General features: G+C 45.5%; 1 protein-coding gene across 1 annotated transcript; it reads right to left on the bottom strand.

The window, feature by feature from the left end:
• Nucleotides 1–425: 425 nt before the first annotated feature.
• Nucleotides 426–18,062, bottom strand: trpc1 (transient receptor potential cation channel, subfamily C, member 1). The gene is made up of 13 exons (XM_080793552.1): nt 17,617–18,062; nt 16,155–16,309; nt 15,455–15,556; nt 14,984–15,186; nt 13,721–13,852; nt 13,336–13,531; nt 12,117–12,453; nt 7,789–7,928; nt 6,901–7,050; nt 2,470–2,657; nt 1,991–2,192; nt 1,119–1,313; nt 426–659 (listed from the first exon to the last, which is right to left on the bottom strand). Exons 1-13 carry the CDS (start codon nt 17,786–17,788, stop codon nt 432–434), a joined length of 2,400 nt encoding a protein of 799 aa, XP_080649678.1. The 5' UTR covers nt 17,789–18,062; the 3' UTR covers nt 426–431.
• Nucleotides 18,063–18,387: the final 325 nt, after the last annotated feature.

The following is an 18,387-nucleotide window of genomic DNA, read 5'->3' as shown; positions in this document are numbered from 1 at the left end:
AATCCATTTTCATTAGAGCAATCTACAAACCTGCAACGCAACATTCAGCACTTTCTCGTTTCAAGGCAACAGCCATCTCAGTTTTAGAAATCTTTATTTGAGTCTTTTTTCCCTCTTTCTTTTCTTACAAAACAAGTTGAATTGGCTGAATATTAATATTATGTCCCTTCATGAGTGCTTTGTGCGGAATATATCAATATTTTTTCCAGTTAATATCCAGGTTTTAAAAGTCGCCCTCCATCTTTGAGGACTTGAGTTTTTCAACATGCTTGGGTCAAAAAGACGTCCCAGGATGAACGAGAAGCAAGAGATTGTTTTGCCAGCACTAGGGTGGGACGGCGAGTACATGAGGGAAGATCTTTAGAAGGACCGTTTAGCTCCTGGACTAAAACACGGCGCACTTGGAGAGTATTGCGTGGAAGAAGAGTCTTTTAGCTCCTGGGATAGAACATGGCATACTTTGAGGTCCGGAAGCCCAACAAGTCCCTCATCTCATTGCGGAACTTGGAGAGGTCCTGGCGCAGGTCGTTGAGGTTCTCCACCGTGGCCTGGTCCATGCTTTGCATCTTCTGCCGTGTGGAGGTCAGGTAGCGGTGCACCAGGCAGCACATGATCTTCTGGTAGTTCTGGTCACGCTTCTGCTTCAGGTTCTTCCACTCCTGGAAGGACAAGAGCATTCGGCTGAGATAAACATTTTGAGGTACTTTACTTGTCTTCAAGTATATTTTGATGCCAATACTTTTGTACTATTTTGAACACCAGACTTTTACTTGTAACAGTAGTATTTCTACATTGTGTTATTGATACTTTCACTTAAACACGGAGCCCGCCAGAAGTGTAGACAACGTAGATAAACTTTAGTCTGGCAGCCGGCCGACAGCAGGCGCTGTGAATTGTGATACTCGCAGTCGGGTTTTTTCTGCACCGAGCGAGAGAACAACAACCGGTCAAGACACCACACACAGCATTACGTCATCGTAACATCCGCTTAGGGTTATTTGGCTCTTCAAAATAAGGGTTGAAAGGGGAAAAAATCTTGGCAATGCGCGATAAATAAATACATTAATCCTGGCGGGGATCGGTAAGGAAAATATGTCAGTACTTCTTCCACCACTGACCTTGAGGCTGTTCTGGCGCTTCATCTTGCCCGTGGAGGTGTGAGAGCAGACCCACTTGCTCATGCTGGTCAGCAGATAGCAGACGGTCTTCGGGGAGGGCAGGATGTTGAACGGCGGTGGCATGGTACACTTATCATCAAAGTAGCTCAGCCACAGCTTGGCCCGGGCAAATTTCCACTCCTGGTCTTCGTGATTCTACAGAGTTCCAGGAAACAGGGGGAAGCAAGAAAATAATGGCTCTTTTAAACGGCGCCGCATGGCAGTGTTGCAAAAAACAACAACAAAACACGGCTCTTCCATCTAAAATCGTGACATGAAAAAGTCTGTTAATTTGGGCTTAACCCATTAAGATCTGACACTGATTCTACAAATTGAACACTTTGCCGAACATTCAGCGAAAATAGCCTATCTACAAGCTCACAATACGTGCTCACAGTACGTCAGAAGATAAACTATTTTCGTCAAAGACATTGGTATAGAGGGTAAATAGTAGGCTATATACAGTAAGGACCGAGTACAGAGCCCAGGGGGGTTCCGGTCAACTAAGTATAGGTTTAAAGCTTTTCCTCTCCTATACAGTGTAAACCTTCTCTCCTCAAGTTTAAGTGGGAAACTGATCAATAAAGTATAGTCGTTTACAGCTTTCAATACCGCCATTAGCCTATAATTACCTACACTGTACACACTGTGCCTAATGAACCGTGAGTAAACCACTAAAGCCGTTATCTGGGCTCTGCTGTATCCTTATCATGAAAGTGTCACGTCTCGTGTCAGCACTTCTTCAGGTGGAAAGTGTTTTTGTCGAGCAGCATGTTGTAAGGCACTTTCTTCTATTATTATAGCCAAAGCATAAATTGTCGTTAAATACATACCGCGATTTGTCTGAAGCTCTTGTGGAGCATGGCCACCAGCAGCTTGGTGAGGACAATGACCACCACAATGTTGTAGGTGCCCACGATCATCGCTCCCACGAAGGAGCGCAGCTCTTCGGTGTAGTCGATGCGGGTGACGAACAGCGCCACGTGTGCCAGGGAGAAGATGTACCAGAACAGAGCATAGCAGGTGCCCAGGAACCTGTGACAGGGAGCAGGTGTGATTGATTAATGATGACTGTCTTGGCTTTTAATGTCTCTTAAAGCAAACTATAAATAGAGCAAACTATTCATTCACCAATGGCATATACTGTACTGTACATCTAATATAGACAGTGTCTGTCAAAGCCAGGCTAACAGCTGTGTTTAGACAGCGCTATGATAATAATATACATCTTTATGACATCTCTAGACATGTGTTTTGAACATTCATCATCATTATCGCTGTGCTAAACTGATAGATTGAGGTTGGCCCATACGAGTGGAATGCGTCGTTGCTTTGTTGTTGACAGAAGATGCCTTCACAGTCCATGGCCGGATCCTTGTCTTCCTTCTCTTTCTGGTCCTTGCCGTAAAGCTGCGTGAGTCCGATAGTGAAGGAGAACAGCACCAACATGAAGAGGCCCAGGAACTTCCCAAACTCCTGCAGCATCTGACCCATAGAGATCTGTGGGGGGAGACAATCATTGACCCATTAGGCCGGGAAAGAATCTGTGTCACTTTAGATTTGAGCTAGATGTCATCTCTGTCAGGTGGAAACCTCCACTCATGTCCAAAACTGTTACTTTTCAGGATTCAAATGAAAAGAATGATGAAGATAGGTCGAAACATGTCGGTTTAATAAAGTTTTCCTCCTTTTTAACTATTAAGTGTGCCCGGATCTCTGCTTTTTTCTATAGAAAAAGCAGCACATGTACAAGCTCAAAGCGCAGCGTTTCAAGCTGGATCTCCTGCTTTTGATGGTGTTGTGCATCACTGTGTATATAATCAAGTAGGGCGTTAATTTACGGAAATGCACAAAAAGTCAGAAAATGGAGATAAGAGGTTTCTGCTCTGCAGCAACGATATATGGCAACATACGTTTTTCAAAACACTGCATGGATTTAGAAGGCATTGTAGAATCGTAGAATGGGTTGAGGCCAGGGTCTATGATTATTGCCTTGTAAGCTGCTATAAAACCTGATTTATACTTCTGTTGACAGTGTTGACATGCCAAATACACAATTGTTTTTGCCAAAGCATAAATCAGGCTTGTAGGCCTCTCAGAAAAACAGGCAGCTCAATTCTGATTCTGATTACAGGTGTACCGCAAATGTGACAGTCTGCCATCTTCAAAAGAGCCAGTGAGTTGGGGATGGGACTAATGGAAATAATGGAGAGGAAATCTACTCAGGAAATCGTCAGACTTGTTTATCTCTGCCTGGTGAGCACATCCCCCAGGCATCAATTCTTGGGGGCTATTCACGTTTGTCTGTTAGTCATCAGTCTGGATGTCTGTGCGATATATATTCTCAGAAAAGCAAATAAAGGTGAGCAGATAAATGCTGCAGATAGCACTCGCCACCATGCTCCTGAGTGGAAAAAAACAGCCCATTCTGTCAGTCCTCTGACCTCAGATTGGCTGCGGGAAGACAGATAAACACAGAGGAATCCGGGAGAGGACGAAATAACAGAGGAACTGTTCTGAGGTCCAGGGGTCTATTTATAGACCTGAGTGGCTTATCTGTTCACCGAGACCTGGGGATGCTCAAACCTAGGACCCAACACAGTTTTCTGTACTTTTACTTCTACTCCACTATACATCTCAGAGGCAGAGGCCAATAATATTATACTTTTTACTCCACCACACACACACACACACACACACACACACACACACACACACACCCGCAACACCCCCCAATGTGTTACTCTGCCTGATTTAGGAGCTGGGTTGTTCCCTATAGCTCATCTAGACCTGACGGCTAATAGGTGCTTTTACTGAGCAAACACACAGCAGGAATTCAGCTCGTCACACAGGTCTTGACCCTGCCTTGGGGATGGGGGGGGTTTGGGGGGGATACCAATGCCATTGGGTGGGTCATGGTATCGTATACTGTGCACACACACATTATGACCACGCTTGGAGCCAAACGTGCTACGGTACACTAACCCGTGTGTCAGCGAGGTTAGGTCTGGGCCATGAGTGAGCTCATTCTGCACACATTGGTCATGTGGTTATAGCTACGCCCCCCCCCCCCCCCCCCCCAGCCTCCCACCCACGCCCGCACGCACGCACGCCCGCACGCACGCCCGCACGCACGCACGCACGCCCGCACGCACGCACGCACGCACGCACACACACACAGCCGTTCAGTCACTCTTTCCAACCTTGGTAGGGGGTACTGCCCTGCAGCCCAGTGAGTTGGCTTCACTGGGAAAGACAGAATCATCAGAGAGGCATTCATTACTGCAGCCCACACAGTGCAGGCAGTCTGAACCACTGACTCAGTAACTCTGTGTGTGTGTGTGTGTGTGTGTGTGTGTGTGTGTGTGTGTGTGTGTGTGTGTGTGTGTGTGTGTGTGTGTGTGTGTGTGTGTGTGTGTGTGTGCGCGCGAGTGTGCGTGCGTGTGTGCGTGTGAGAGAGAGAGAGAGCCAGGGCTTACGTGCCCATGCGGCCAAAAAGCACACATAAGATCACATAAGATTGCTTAAGGTAATGTTTGTGTGTCTGTGTAGCGAATATTATGTGTGCATGAGTTCAGGAGGTGTGTCTGCCATGTGCATGCGCGAGTGTGGTGTGACACGGGAATACACAGCCACATCTCTTTCCAAGGCTAATAACTTTTCCATCCGCCCAGCCCAGACAGTGATGTCACAGAATAAATGAGAGAGTCAAAGAAAGAGAGACAGAGGGGGAGGTTGAGAAATATAGAAGGAGAGAGAGAGAGAGAGAGAGAGAGAGAGAGAGAGAGAGAGAGAGAGAGAGAGAGAGAGAGAGGAGGCAGAATGCAGAGTGGGGTGTAGGTAACTAAAAAGCACTGTGTAACAATCCACAGGAGTATCTTAGTGTTTAATGAGCCAACCACAAACGGTTATTTAGCGTAATAACAGGAAGGCGTCCCTGGGAGTGGAGTGACCTCACTACATACCTGCACACGGCCTTATGTCATTAAAATATTCACAGATGAGTGAGGCAAGCTTGTAGAGAGCTGCCAACGAAAAAAAAGCATCCAGCGAATTATTGCCGGGGAGGAGGATGATCTGTCCCCCAGCTGGCTGCACTGCTGCAGCCAGTGAAGCAGCTTGTGTTCCTGATGCAATAAAAGGGGACACCTATTGGCCCGCCAGGGAGTGTCCAAGGAATGTGAGTGGAATATTTAAACCAGATATTTGGAAAACAATGGCAGAATGAGAGAGACAATCACACACGCACGCACGCACGCACGCACGCACGCACGCACGCACGCACGCACGCACGCACGCACGCACGCACGCACGTGTGAGGAGGGACGGCCTTGCAGCCCATATACCTCAAGTGGAGTGGTGACTAGGCCAGGGTTGTTTGCAACTGAAACCCAGCCAGCATGTTATGGTGAGCATCCGGTCCGGTGTGATTCAATCTCTTGCCATGTCTACAACCCGATACCCCACACCCCAGACCCTGCAACGCCCCCCAGTGTGTTACTCTGCCTGATTTAGGAGCTGGGTTGTTCCCTATAGCTCATCCAGACCTGACAGCTAATAGGTGCTTTTACTGAGCAAACACACTGCAGGAATTCAGCACGTCACACAGGTCTGACCCTGGCTTGGGGATGGGGGGGGGGGGGGTCGGGTTGTAGACATGGGGATACCAATGTTCAGATTGTTCTTTTTAACTCAGAGTGTCTGAGACCCTTTCAGGGCTATTTTGTACTCACAGAATTCAACTGACTCTGGATTTAGCTGTGTACAAATCTACAACCTTTATGCTGTTCATAGTCTGAGGCTTCTGTTTATGCTTGTGATGATGATGACCATTGGTTATAGCACATGTGGTGTGATGCGTAATGCGTATGCGCGCGCGCACTTGTGTGTGTGTGTGTGTGTGTGTGTGTGTGCATGCATGCGTGCACGTGTGTGTGTGCGTGTGAGAGAATATTCACAGAGAGAGAGAGATGATGATGGTGTAATCATGGTATCCATGACAATTTGCAAATGTGGGCATGTATGCGTGTTTGGAGGAAGAGAGCTAGTGAAGCAGGAAATCAAGAGATGGAGAGAGAGAGAGAGAGAGAGAGAGAGAGAGAGAGAGAGAGAGAGAGAGAGAATAATGTGTCCCAGCGTTGTGAGCTGGTAGACCAGTTTTGGTCTAATTTGTCTGACCCATTTGTGGGTCACGAACCAATTTTTGTGGTTCACGACTTCCATTTTCTTCTCCTACATTAAGATATATATATATTTTTTTAAATCTTTTAAACTATACAGGCTCGCAACGTGGCACGTTGTGCGCTTGCAGATCTGATATTTTCACTAGTTTGGGTCTTGAGCGGCAAACTGCTAATCTCCCTTTTGGTTCTCAAGCTGAAAAGTTTGCGAGGCCAGCCACCCTCCTACCTGCAGTGGTCCTAGTATGGAGCTACTGTCCTACCTGCAGTGGTCCCAGTATGGAGCTACCATCCTACCTGCAGTGGTCCCAGTATGGAGCTACTGTCCTACCTGCAGTGGTCCCAGTATGGAGCTACTGTCCTATCTGCAGTGGTCCCAGTATGGAGCTACCATCCTACCTGCAGTGGTCCCAGTATGGAGCTACCATCCTACCTGCAGTGGTCCCAGTATGGAGCTACCATCCCTGCAGTGGTCTCAGTATGGAGCTACCATCCTACCTGCAGTGGTCCCAGTATGGAGCTACCATCCCTGCAGTGGTCCCAGTATGGAGCTACCATCCTACCTGCAGTGGTCCCAGTATGGAGCTGGTGGTGTACATGAAGAAGAGCCTCAGGTAACTGAGGACGTTGGCGAAAGCGAACAGCCCCTCCGCCACCAGGATGGGATGGAAGGCGTCCCAGTGCTTCCTCTCCGTCTCATCCACATTCTTGAACTATGCCCAAAAGACAAGAAGACAAAACACATTCCTGATATGCAGACATGCGCTCGAATGCACAAGGCAGATTATATAAGTACAATTTGGTATGGTGAACAAGGGGCTCAGGAGGGATTGTTGAAAGTGTTACGAGTTGAGTGGAGGATGATGTGTTCAACTCAGCGTGAAAAAGTACTTGGCACTGAATACATAATTACCAACTTTTATGTCATGTTATGTTGTGGGACAAGTAGAGGGCAAATGAAGAATTTCCTTCCATAATGAGATATCAATTAGAAGAAAAACAAAACAAAAACAATAGTGGCCAGAGATTTTAGGTGATAACATGATAAATGATTACAGACTAGACTAGACTTTATATTTCAGCTGTAATGATAGCAGGGGGAAAAATGTCATCCCAAAGTAGAATATTCTAATCTTCTACTCGAGCAGTATAGAGTATACTACAGACGAAAAACTGTTTAAGTCCAAATTTTATTCTGACCCCTCCACGAAAAGGCCTCGTTGTCCTGACCCCTTATCCATCATTTATACATTATGGATAATTAGTGTGGACTTAAACAGTTTTTCGTCTGTAGTACTCCCGGTAAGTCATATTAATTTTAACAAATATCAGTTACCCATGAGTGTTGTAATTATCTCTCTCATAAAGTGTACTGTATATAGTGTGTGTGTGTGTGTGTGTGTGTGTGTGTGTGTGTGTGTGTGTGTGTGTGTGTGTGCGTGCGTGCATACCTTGCTGTGTGACACTATTTTGAGGGCGAATGTGGCGAGATAAAGTGAGTTCATGACAAAACTCAGCTGGTTTCTAGACTCCTCCAGAAAGTCTTCTAGGCCCTCATACCAAAGCCGCTTCACATCCGACCACACCATGCCTATAGGACAAGAGAAATTACCATCACATACACGACAGTATACTAATTTATCGCTGATGGAAAAGACTTTTCTCCATTTTCTCGTCTCTGACATTCTAACAATCTATTTTCCAGATTCAACAGTCATCCCACAAAAACGCCCCAAGGGGAAATTACTGTTGTGAGACATAGGCCAAGACAAAAGAGAACTGGATGTGATTTGGATTTGTGTGAGTTTTCAAAATTACTGTTTGCCTAGTCATGCATCTATAATATCAATTCCACAATGATCTGAACAGATGTGTGTAGAAATATTTCATGACTAAACAGAAACGAACAAAGAATGTGTCCAAAAGGGTCAAATAGTCATCTACGACTGTCACAATTATTACGTATTTGCTAAATCACAATTATTTTAGTTAATCGCAATTATTCTGTATAATCGTCATAATCGTTTCCATCTACTATGAAAACCTGCATCTCCCGTCCGTCCGTCCGTCAGTTAGTCACCCACCCCACGCCTCCATCATCAGGCGTGATGTCACGCCTCCATATGCACGTGCATGCGACCTCGCCCTTTAGGGCAACCCCGGCGAGGTCGCTTCTCTCCTTCAGGGCGTCTTACTGGTAATAATATATAATAATTTATTTTTATGATCAGTCATTTATTTTAAATTATTTGTCATATCTGCCCCATGCAATTTTTGTTTACAAAGAATAAAAGCCCAACAGAAATGTCATTTGCCAATGTTCCAATGGAAAAACACAATTAAAAATGTAATCACAATTATTTGTATGCCAATTCATCATCAAGTAAAATGTCATGATCGGGACAGCTTAAACACATCTAAATATAGTGTGACTGAGGTTTGCCTCCATCTGTTGACAATGCCACAATGTCAGGACCTCCAATGGTATCAGTGTAAAAATACCCACACAGCAGTCTCCGCCTTGAAAGAGATCTGCTCAATGTGTTTGTTATAACAAATCTTACATGGGGTTGAACCTGACGAGTGACAGGCGTTTAGGACAGAAAGGTCAACAACAGCCTTTCAATGTGGCCAGTGTTCTGAAAGCCTAGTTTCATATGGCCCCATCTCTCCTGGGCATTGTGTCTGGCTCTGAATGACTTCCATTGATTTGGACTCTGGTGTTCCAGGGATCAGGTTTGTTTTACTACGGAAATATTGGATAGGAGGAGCCATTCAGGAATATCATATACTCTACAATGCATGTGGATGCAGAGAGGCACACCCAGGCACGCACCCAGGCACGCACCCACGCACGCACCCAGGCGCACGCACGCACGCACGCACGCACGCACGCACGCACGCACGCACACACACACACACACACACACACACACACACACACACACACACACACACACACACACACACACACACACACACACACACACACACACACACACACACACACACACACACACACACACACACACACACACACACACACACACACACACACACACACACACACAGCAGCAGCAGCAGCAGGAGACAGCAGGAGGAAGACAATGGACAACAGTGGGAACAATGGGGAAGATAGCGAATGAAGTGACGCTCTCAGACACACAGAAGCTTACAGCTGCTCACAGCTGCTCACAGCTCCCCTTCACATCCTGACAAAGTGATCTGAGATCTCACAGAGTGCGGCAGCCTGATCATTATTAGGAATATTCCACTTGTTATTGAACTCATCCTGGGTACTTGTGGTGATGCGGCGGCACGGACCTCTGCATTACCACTTGCAACAATAAAGCTGCTTTGAAACGATGGAACAGATTAGAAAAACAACAACAAAAAAAGCTTGGATGGGCTCTCTCACTGATGTGTCGTGTTACTAAAGGAATCTTTCCCCCCTCTAGTGGGCTGTCTCTGTGACCCCTTTTCAACCGGTTGGGAACTGGTTCAGTTCTTTTTGGTTCTTAGTCCATGAGCCAGAGCTCCAAAATTGGAACGTTAATTATGAATGGAGTGGGCAAAACCATACCTATATTAAAGTGTTTATAGGATCAATATAAGTAAATTAATATATGATAACCCTTCTACAGGAGTAGCTTTTTCATATTTAAAATAATTTGCATATTTTCCTAAATAACGCTTAATTTGCATATTTAAAAATGTAAGATTAGTAATACAATAAATCATTGTCTTTGTGTAAGTAATCAACTGGGGAAGTTTCATGGTGATAACAATTTAATATAGGCTAGGTATGGTTTTGTCCACTCAATTCATAATTAACGTTACAATTTTGGAGCTCTGGCTCATGGACTAAGAACCAAAAATAACTGAACCAGTTCCCAACCTGTGGAAAAGGGGCCACAGGGGCAAGACAACGTTATTGTTGCTAGTTGCTACCCAACATGCTCCACTGCTGAACCCGGCTGCACGGGACGGAATACATTGTAATATAGGCCTCACACAACCACTCCCTACATAACAGTGAATAACAGAAGCAAATAGTGCCGGTGTCATTTCATTACCTGCCAGGTACAGTTATTTGCCTGATTTATCAAATACTGCAGGGACGACAGACTGTGTCCATGATGCTTTGTGTTGCGTACAGTGGGGGAGGGAGTGTGATGCCCGACCAAGCAGAGACAAGTATCTGTGCTGAGAAGGCAGCGCCATTAGAGTGATTGAATGATCATGCTAATGGTTTCTTGGCAGAGAAATGCAGGAGGACTCTCCCCCAGAGATCCGAGCCAGTCCATTCCTCACTGTCTGCATAGAGGGCCTCATTTGAATAGATGTGCTTGGCCAGCGCATCATTCCTGCAGCAGCAGACGACATGTTTTAGCCATAAACTAGTGTGTGCGTGCGTGCGTGTTAAATGTATGCGTGTGTACAGTATATATGGAGCCCATGGGTTTAGCTGATTGGCTAGTTGGGAGTGTGGCCGTGGAGGAGCTGTTTTTGTAAGCTGCTCATTTAGTAGCAGCATTGACAGATGCAATCAAGCAGGGCTTTCAGTGCACTGGTCTAGAAACAGCCCCATTTGTTACCTTTTGCCTGATAGAATTACGGCTGCAGAAGGCTGGTCCACTGACTGGAATCACTGCTGATCTGCACTGTGATTCTGCTTCTGTGCAATCATGTTCGGATGCTTTTTTATTTTAGCACCGGGCTCCATGCGATGAGACTGATATGCAAGCCTATTAGAATCGCTTAGAGCAGGGGTAGGCAACCTGCGGCTCTAGAGCCTCTTATAGGTCCTCTCCCGTGTCTCCCAGTTGCTACGACAAAGAAGTATGGAAAGGAATAAGAGGTTTTCTTTTTATTTTCTTATCTTTTGAGTGGTGCAAGACTGCAAGCCACTCCCTTACGGACTTATGTGTGTGGGTGCCTGCCTGCCTGGCTGCCTGCCTGGCTGGCTGGCTGGCTGGGTGGGTGCCTGCCTGCCTGGCTGGCTGGCTGGGTATGAGAATGAAAACAGCATGGTTGTGCGCAACCTAACACACACACAAACACACACGCACATATTAACTGTATATATGATGATTTCGGGTGTGCCAGTACAGTACAGTAGAGGGACCGGCACACAGTAACTCTGTCATTTCTCTACCGTTTTGGCCGCGGGGCCCGGGAACCCCCACACGGAGTTGCACCACTCACTTCACACGTTTTTTTTTTTTTTTACATTTAATCATAATTTATAATTGAATTTGTAGCAGGCATAAAGTTATTCTTTCATTTTGATATTGCAAATCAATGTTGCCTATACACCAGATAAAAATAAGAATCAGATTTAATGAAGGAAAATAGAAGAATGTATTCATGATAAGACATCTTAGTTTGTTTTCACCACCAATGCTATGCTGGCTTACTGGTACAGTATACTTGATATGCTTTGAGAAATTAGCAAACAATAAAGTGTAATATTGAAAGACAAAGAAAAGTCCCAAATAATTAAAGTTTTCTTTATTAAAGCAAACGTATTTTGCGGCTCCAGATAGAATTGTAATACGTTTTTGGGCCAAAAATGTCTCTTCTGATAATAACGGTTGCCTACCCCTGGCTTAGAGGAATCAGAAGATTGGCTATTATGTCATTATGTAAATATAATGAGTCCATGACATCGACCCACACAACCATACAAAAACCCAAGCAGGCACACATGTCTCAACGATAACTAACTGCACGTGAGAATGGAGCTGAGACAGACGAGGCGGGGGGAGAAGCTCACCTACGATCCAGAGGATGAGCAGAAGGTCGATCATCTCCAGCGCGGGGCCCATGGTGTTCTTCTTGTCCTCGTTGTAGACCAGCGAGTACAGGTTCAGCAGCAGCAGGAAGGTGAAGTAGGACGCGCTGTGGATGATGAACTTGACGAACGGCGTGTGTATGATCTGGCCCACGCGGGAGCGCGGCACCAGCAGGTAGCACACGGACAGCAGCGGCCAGAGCACGGCCACGCTCAGCACCGTGCCCATCTTCAGGCAGGTGTGCTTGCGGCGGTAGCTGGCCGTCTCGCCGAACCACACCGTGTTGAGGAACTGCTGGCAGTTGGACTGGGCCACGAACTGTGGGGGAAGGAGAGAGTGTGAGTGAGGAAGGCCAGTCAACTGGCCTGCTACCAAATACATCGTGGAAGCCATTTGGGTGATAAGTTGATAACACAAGCAACCTCTCAGTTTAAAATAAATGATTGCTAAATGCACTTCTAGTGTGTCATATTTCACAGAGTGGCTCTATAAATAGCTGGCCAAAGAGCTCCTCCAAAATCAAATCCCAGAATGTAACATGTCTTTGTGGATGGGAAATAAATAGAACTAAGGAAAATGATTAGCCTTCTCATACAAAGCCTTCACTATATACAGTAGCTTCCTTATTAGAAGAATATGAATACTCTTTATTGCCAGGTATGCTTGTACCTACTGTATGCCGAAATTGTCTTGTTATTAGCCTTATTCTTCCACGTGAGTTGCAAATGGTATGCTAAGACTAAATATTTGATATATGACCCAAACACTTCACACAGAGCTGTCCCAGTTGTAAATTATCTCACAGCTTAAAGGACTAGCATTGCTCACTGTCTGTCTCTGGCTGTTGTTGCCGGGAGGAAGCACTTTATCCTCCCAAACTCATATTTCCTGAAGACCTGGGAGTGCAGGAACAGATGTGGTGATAGACACACTGTCTGAATTACGATAAATAAAGAATGAATAATTACGGACTGGATTTGTATTTTCTCTGTCTATGAATATTTAAACTAACCTCCTGTGCTGTTTAGTGTCTACCACTCAAGACGTCCAATAACAACAAAATGTATGTTTACTGGCTAATCAGAGGAGGCAATTGCTGGAGCGAGCCACCCATTGCGCCCGTAATGACCAAAGCATCTGCTTTACTTTGCTCATTCCAAGCTTGGCTGCTCCCATCGATCCCGTTCAGCTCTCTCTCACCTCCTTTTGGTTGTACTTGATGGCAAGTTTGAGTCGACTGAGATTCATGCGTTCCTCCAGCAGGCCTCTCTTGTCGACAGGGTCCTCGCTGGAGGTGTGGTTGAGGATGACCTCCAGCTCTCTGGAGTTTCTTGCCTGAGCCAGGAGATCCTTGGCAAACATCTTACACTGCTTGGCCAGTGCATCATAGTCATTCCTGCAGCAGCAGACGACATGTTTTAGCCATAAAAGAACATGATGGTCATCTGCTCCATCCATACAGAGAGGATTTTGATTCATACGAGTGTGTGAGTGTACCTGTGCGTGTGCAGCATGTTCAACAGATCAGACAGACATGCTATAACAGAATAGATAATAGAGATATGTACAGATTGCCTCTGCTCACCTGAACTCCACCTCCACCAGGCTGAGCTCCTTGAGGTCTGTGCTCAGCTCAAACGCCCTGAGTATAGGATCCTCTTCAGTTAGCATGATCAGAGAGGGACTGGATAAGCACCGGTAGATGTCTAGACGAAACCTAGGTAAGAGAGAGACAGGGATACGCGTATGGTGAGGGTGAGTTAAAGTGGGAGGGCAGCAGGAGCAGGAGCAAATATAAAATGGTAGACGGTCATCTATAAGGGAAGGCTAAAACTTTGCTAAAACTTTTAGCAGTAATGTATATTACTATATATATATATATAAAAATGGTCCTGAATAACTCATTCTGGCCGGTGCTGAGCATGGCTCTAACGTTGCAGGGTTAAAGGAATGATTGACCTCGTGGTATACTGCCGTGCCCGTGCTAAAAGCCTATCCATTTGTGGTACGATAAGCTTTGAATAAAACCTTCACTGCATATATAGGCATGTGCATGATACTAAATCACCTCTATTCAGATGTTTAGGTAGGGGACAGACCGACATTCAGGATGTGCAGTAAACCTGGTCAGTGTCTGAGAACCTTGCCATAAGAAGACGTTTTGTTTGACAAGCTGATTCATGGCTGTTGTTAATTTAAAACAATGCATACCAGAGCAAAGACCAAAACAATGTTCATATGAAGCAACACAGACACACGTTCAAATACGTTGCCCATGAAGGCATTTGTTTTGATGGGTGCCACTACAGTGGCTCAGGAAGTAGCACGGTTGCCAGGGAATTGATCCCAGCTCCTCCCCGACATGAATGTGTTTATGTGTTCAATAGCTGCTGAACACTGATCATAGTGCTTGGGATGGGTTAAATGCATGGGACAAATTCCAGGCAAAATAATATTTGGAAAACGTTCTCTTCCCCATAATCACCATTTTTTTCAGAAAAACGTGTTGAGAGCGTGAAATATTGTCTATTTTCACTATTGGTGCTGCGAGGCACTGTTATTTTCCTGCATAGTGCAGGACAGTTGTAGAGGTTTAATTCTGTATACCGTTGATCTGTATCGTTGATGATTGTTTTACTTTTTGCCTTGTATTGCTGTACACGACGGTACTTTTTCTTTTCCGTACTCCTTACCTGTAACCTTAACTGCTGTGCCAACTCTTATCTATCTATCCATCCTACAAAAAAGTATAGCCTACTGTATAGTGGTTAAGATTATGTTACACCAGTATAGAGCAACGGGAAAATACCGGCAATATTCGTAACTATCAGCCCATTCCAAAGCTGACCTGGAGTGACGTAAGCTATCTTTCTTGTTCTTGGCATTGCAGAGCGTGCACTCGCAGCCCACGGCATGTGGCCGGGGCAGCGAGATGTCCTGTTTGAGCAGCATGGTCAGGATCTCATAGTTGTTCCTGTGGGCTGCCAGGATGACTGGAGCCACGTCCATGGTGGTGGAGTACTCTGGGTTCTGAATCCGTTGCATCAGTTTCTGGACAGACAGGGAGACGTACCGATCAGCATCTGCGTTGAGGCTGAATCTGGCATCATTCAAACATGCAGATAAATCTCATATTATCTTATCTCAGATAAGTGCTCAAGATGTGTATCTCTGTTCAAACTCAAATGCTGGTGACTAAAGCCTATAAATCATACTTAAAACTACTCCGGTGCTCGCAAAAAACAAAGAGATATTTGTTATATGATCATTCTATATCTAGGCCATATCATTTAGGATTTTGTATTAAGATGGGACTAACAGCCATTGTGGGCTTGCAAGATCTCCTCGGCCGGTGGTTGAGTAGGATGTCCACAGCGCCCACCACCTCCGAGTCTATGGCCACTAACAAGGCATCCGTCGCCTGCACAAAAAACAGCACGCGCGCACACACACACACACACACACACACACACACACACACACACACACACACACACACACACACACACACACACACACACACACACACACACACACACACACACACACACACACACACACACACACACACACACACACACACACACACACACACACACACAGTAATTAAATATATGGCATTAGAATCCATAACATGAAAAAACACAGAGGCCAACCGGGTGATCAAAGGAGATATTAATATGGGTATTAACGAATTTGACGGTGCATCTACATAGGATCAGCGGGAATATATATAGACTTAAATATAATATATAATTAAATATTATATATATACATTCCCGGCACTCAAACAATGTAGGGGAGAGGATGTAAGGTTAAAACAAAAACATTGCCAACATGTTTAGACCAGTTAAGGCCTTCATCAGTTCTAGGCCTGATGATGTTTTAAACTGGTCGAAACATGTTGTTTAAACTGTACATCATCCCTTCTACATATGTCGAGTGCTCGGATCCCGTCCTCCTTTTTTGGAATCCATTATCCATAAATACATATTGAAGTGCAGTAGTGTGTGCAGTACCTGGCAGCCATGCTCCAACAGAAGCTGTAGTATGTCCAGGTTCTCATTCTCGATGGAGATGGTGACAGCGTCTCGGCCCAGCACGTCAATGCAGTTGATGTTGATCTCACCGTGTCGCTTTTCGTCCAGCAACTTCTTCACCATGTAGTAGTCACCTGAGAGAGGCACAGGAGCTCAAAACTCATAGGACTTACAGAAATTGTGAAATATTTATTAGAGGGTAACCATGCAGAAGGCTCGCCCCAATTTATTTTGCGGACTGCTCGTCCCCAGAATTTATCTGTTTTACTGAGGTTAATATTTAGGTTTAGACAGTTTTACTGAGATTATGTTTAGGAATAAGGTTAGGTTTGGCATATAGTTTTACTGAGGTTACGTTTAGAATACCTGGTGGCAAAACTTGACCCGGGGCGAGCGTGTTTTGGGGGGAGCATCCGACTTGACTAATTTACTATTTCTATAGCTATTTGACAAATCTATGGATATCCACCATTACATATCATGTCCATTCACGTTGCTTGTTCTATAGTGTCCTTGTTCAGTGACGCGTCAGTGAATCTGTCAGGAATACTTTCCAAAAAGCCCAGGCTAAACTGAATATAACAGCCCTGCGGGAAAACTTACAGAGTACATGTAGGCAGCTGCCCAATTTAAGTCTTTACTGCAGTTGGAGAAGTTAGAACTGCAGTGAATGTTCAACTTGATAGCTGGCCATGCAGAAAATCTATCACTCTGGAAGGCAAAGCAGAAATGATAGCTTACAAGCCTTAGGGAAGTATTATAAAATGTGGATAGCAGTGTTCAGGCTTTATCTATTTGGATTAAAAGACATCTATTATCAAGTAAAATAAATTGCAAGGATGCACCTGGGACGTATCCTCAGTGATGCATCCTGAGGTCAACAGGGTTTCGGGTCTACCAACATCATACCACTCACTCAGGCGACCCAGCCGGGGTGATCAAGTCCCGACTTACGTCCCAGTAGCCTCAGTCCCACTAGAGCAAAACCAGGGCCACACAATCCGTTGGAACTACTCCAGAACTACAACTGCCAGGGCTGGGAGGTATGCTTCTGACGCTTCTGATTTCATACTTTTATTTAGCAGACCTTGTATTGTGTCTTGAAAACTGTTAAAGTATTCAATAAATACTGTATAGCCTAGGCCTACTGTTGATTTGTTTACTGCTGAGTAAACAATACGATCACACATAAGCTAATCATCTGGGGATCTCCCCACAGAAATAATTTGGGGACCCCAAGTTTGTGAACCACTGATCTGATGATCGATCCTAAACCCAGTATGGCCAGGCTAACCCACCATTGTGTCACTGTGGAGGTGGTTGTTCTATACTTTCTGTTCACCAATAATACAGCCTGCATGCATTATGTGAATCTGTAAAGCCATGGCTACTGAGTAGGCCTACTGACAGACTGACAGAGCACTGAGAGCAGTCAACTAACCTTTCTCACAGGCCAGCAAGTAGAGCTTCTCGTCCAGGTTGGTCTCCTCCTTCACCTCCCTCACGTCTTTCAGGGCCAAAAATGTATCCGGAGAGGAGGACGCGTCCGTGCCCTGGTACAGAGCTGCCATTACGACGGAGAGCGAGTACGGCGAGAACACACTGATGTGCATCCCACTAGAAACGACGCGCGGCTATACACAAGAAACACCGTCACATGGGATGCTGATGGTCATAAACACAGAGGAGAAACGACAAGGCCTTGGTTCTTCTTGTTGTTGTCTCCCCGTCCAACACAAGCCCGATGTCATCAGATCCCGTTATTCATTCATGCGCTCGCATCTCTCCGCCAGGCGTGCGTCCGCGGGTTTTAAGCGCTATACCCAAACACTTTATTCTTCGGGGTCGGCGGTCGCGGTGAAACCACAAGAGACGCGACTCATAGTGTCCAGTGTGTTTACATGCACCATTCTTTTCAGTCCTCTCCCTCTTGCCTTCTGGTCCTGATGCTGCTGGACTGGCTGGCTGCTGACGAGTGCGCATGCTCGCTGCTCCATCTGTCCGCTCGTCCCTCGCCTTCGGTGCGTTATAGCTTAATTACATAACAGCGCTATTTGGATCTGGGGCTGTGTTTAATGTTTCTATGGCAGACTGCTGCACAGTACAACTGACAACACATTCTTTATAGGCTACTGCTAAGCCTAGATATAAACTATATGACGTATAGGCCAAGGGAAAGGCATGGGCCCATACGTTTGCAGTGGTTTCATTT

This window comes from Protomyctophum bolini, assembly GCF_963924005.1.
Source record: "Protomyctophum bolini genome assembly, chromosome: 21".
NCBI classification, from domain to species: Eukaryota; Metazoa; Chordata; class Actinopteri; order Myctophiformes; family Myctophidae; genus Protomyctophum; species Protomyctophum bolini.
Note: the sequence above shows the minus strand (reverse complement) of the source record. Positions and strands in the feature narration are given on the sequence as shown.

Coding starts and splice junctions, on each gene's coding strand:
- trpc1 (XM_080793552.1), bottom strand. CDS start 17,788: ATGCACATCAGTGTGTTCTCGCCGTACTCGCTCTCCGTCGTAATGGCA. Junction 15,187..15,454: donor CTTGCAAGCCCACAATGGCT/GTTAGTCCCATC, acceptor CTGTCTGTCCAG/AAACTGATGCAACGGATTCA. Junction 7,929..12,116: donor GCTCATCCTCTGGATCGTAG/GTGAGCTTCTCC, acceptor CTTGTCCTATAG/GCATGGTGTGGTCGGATGTG.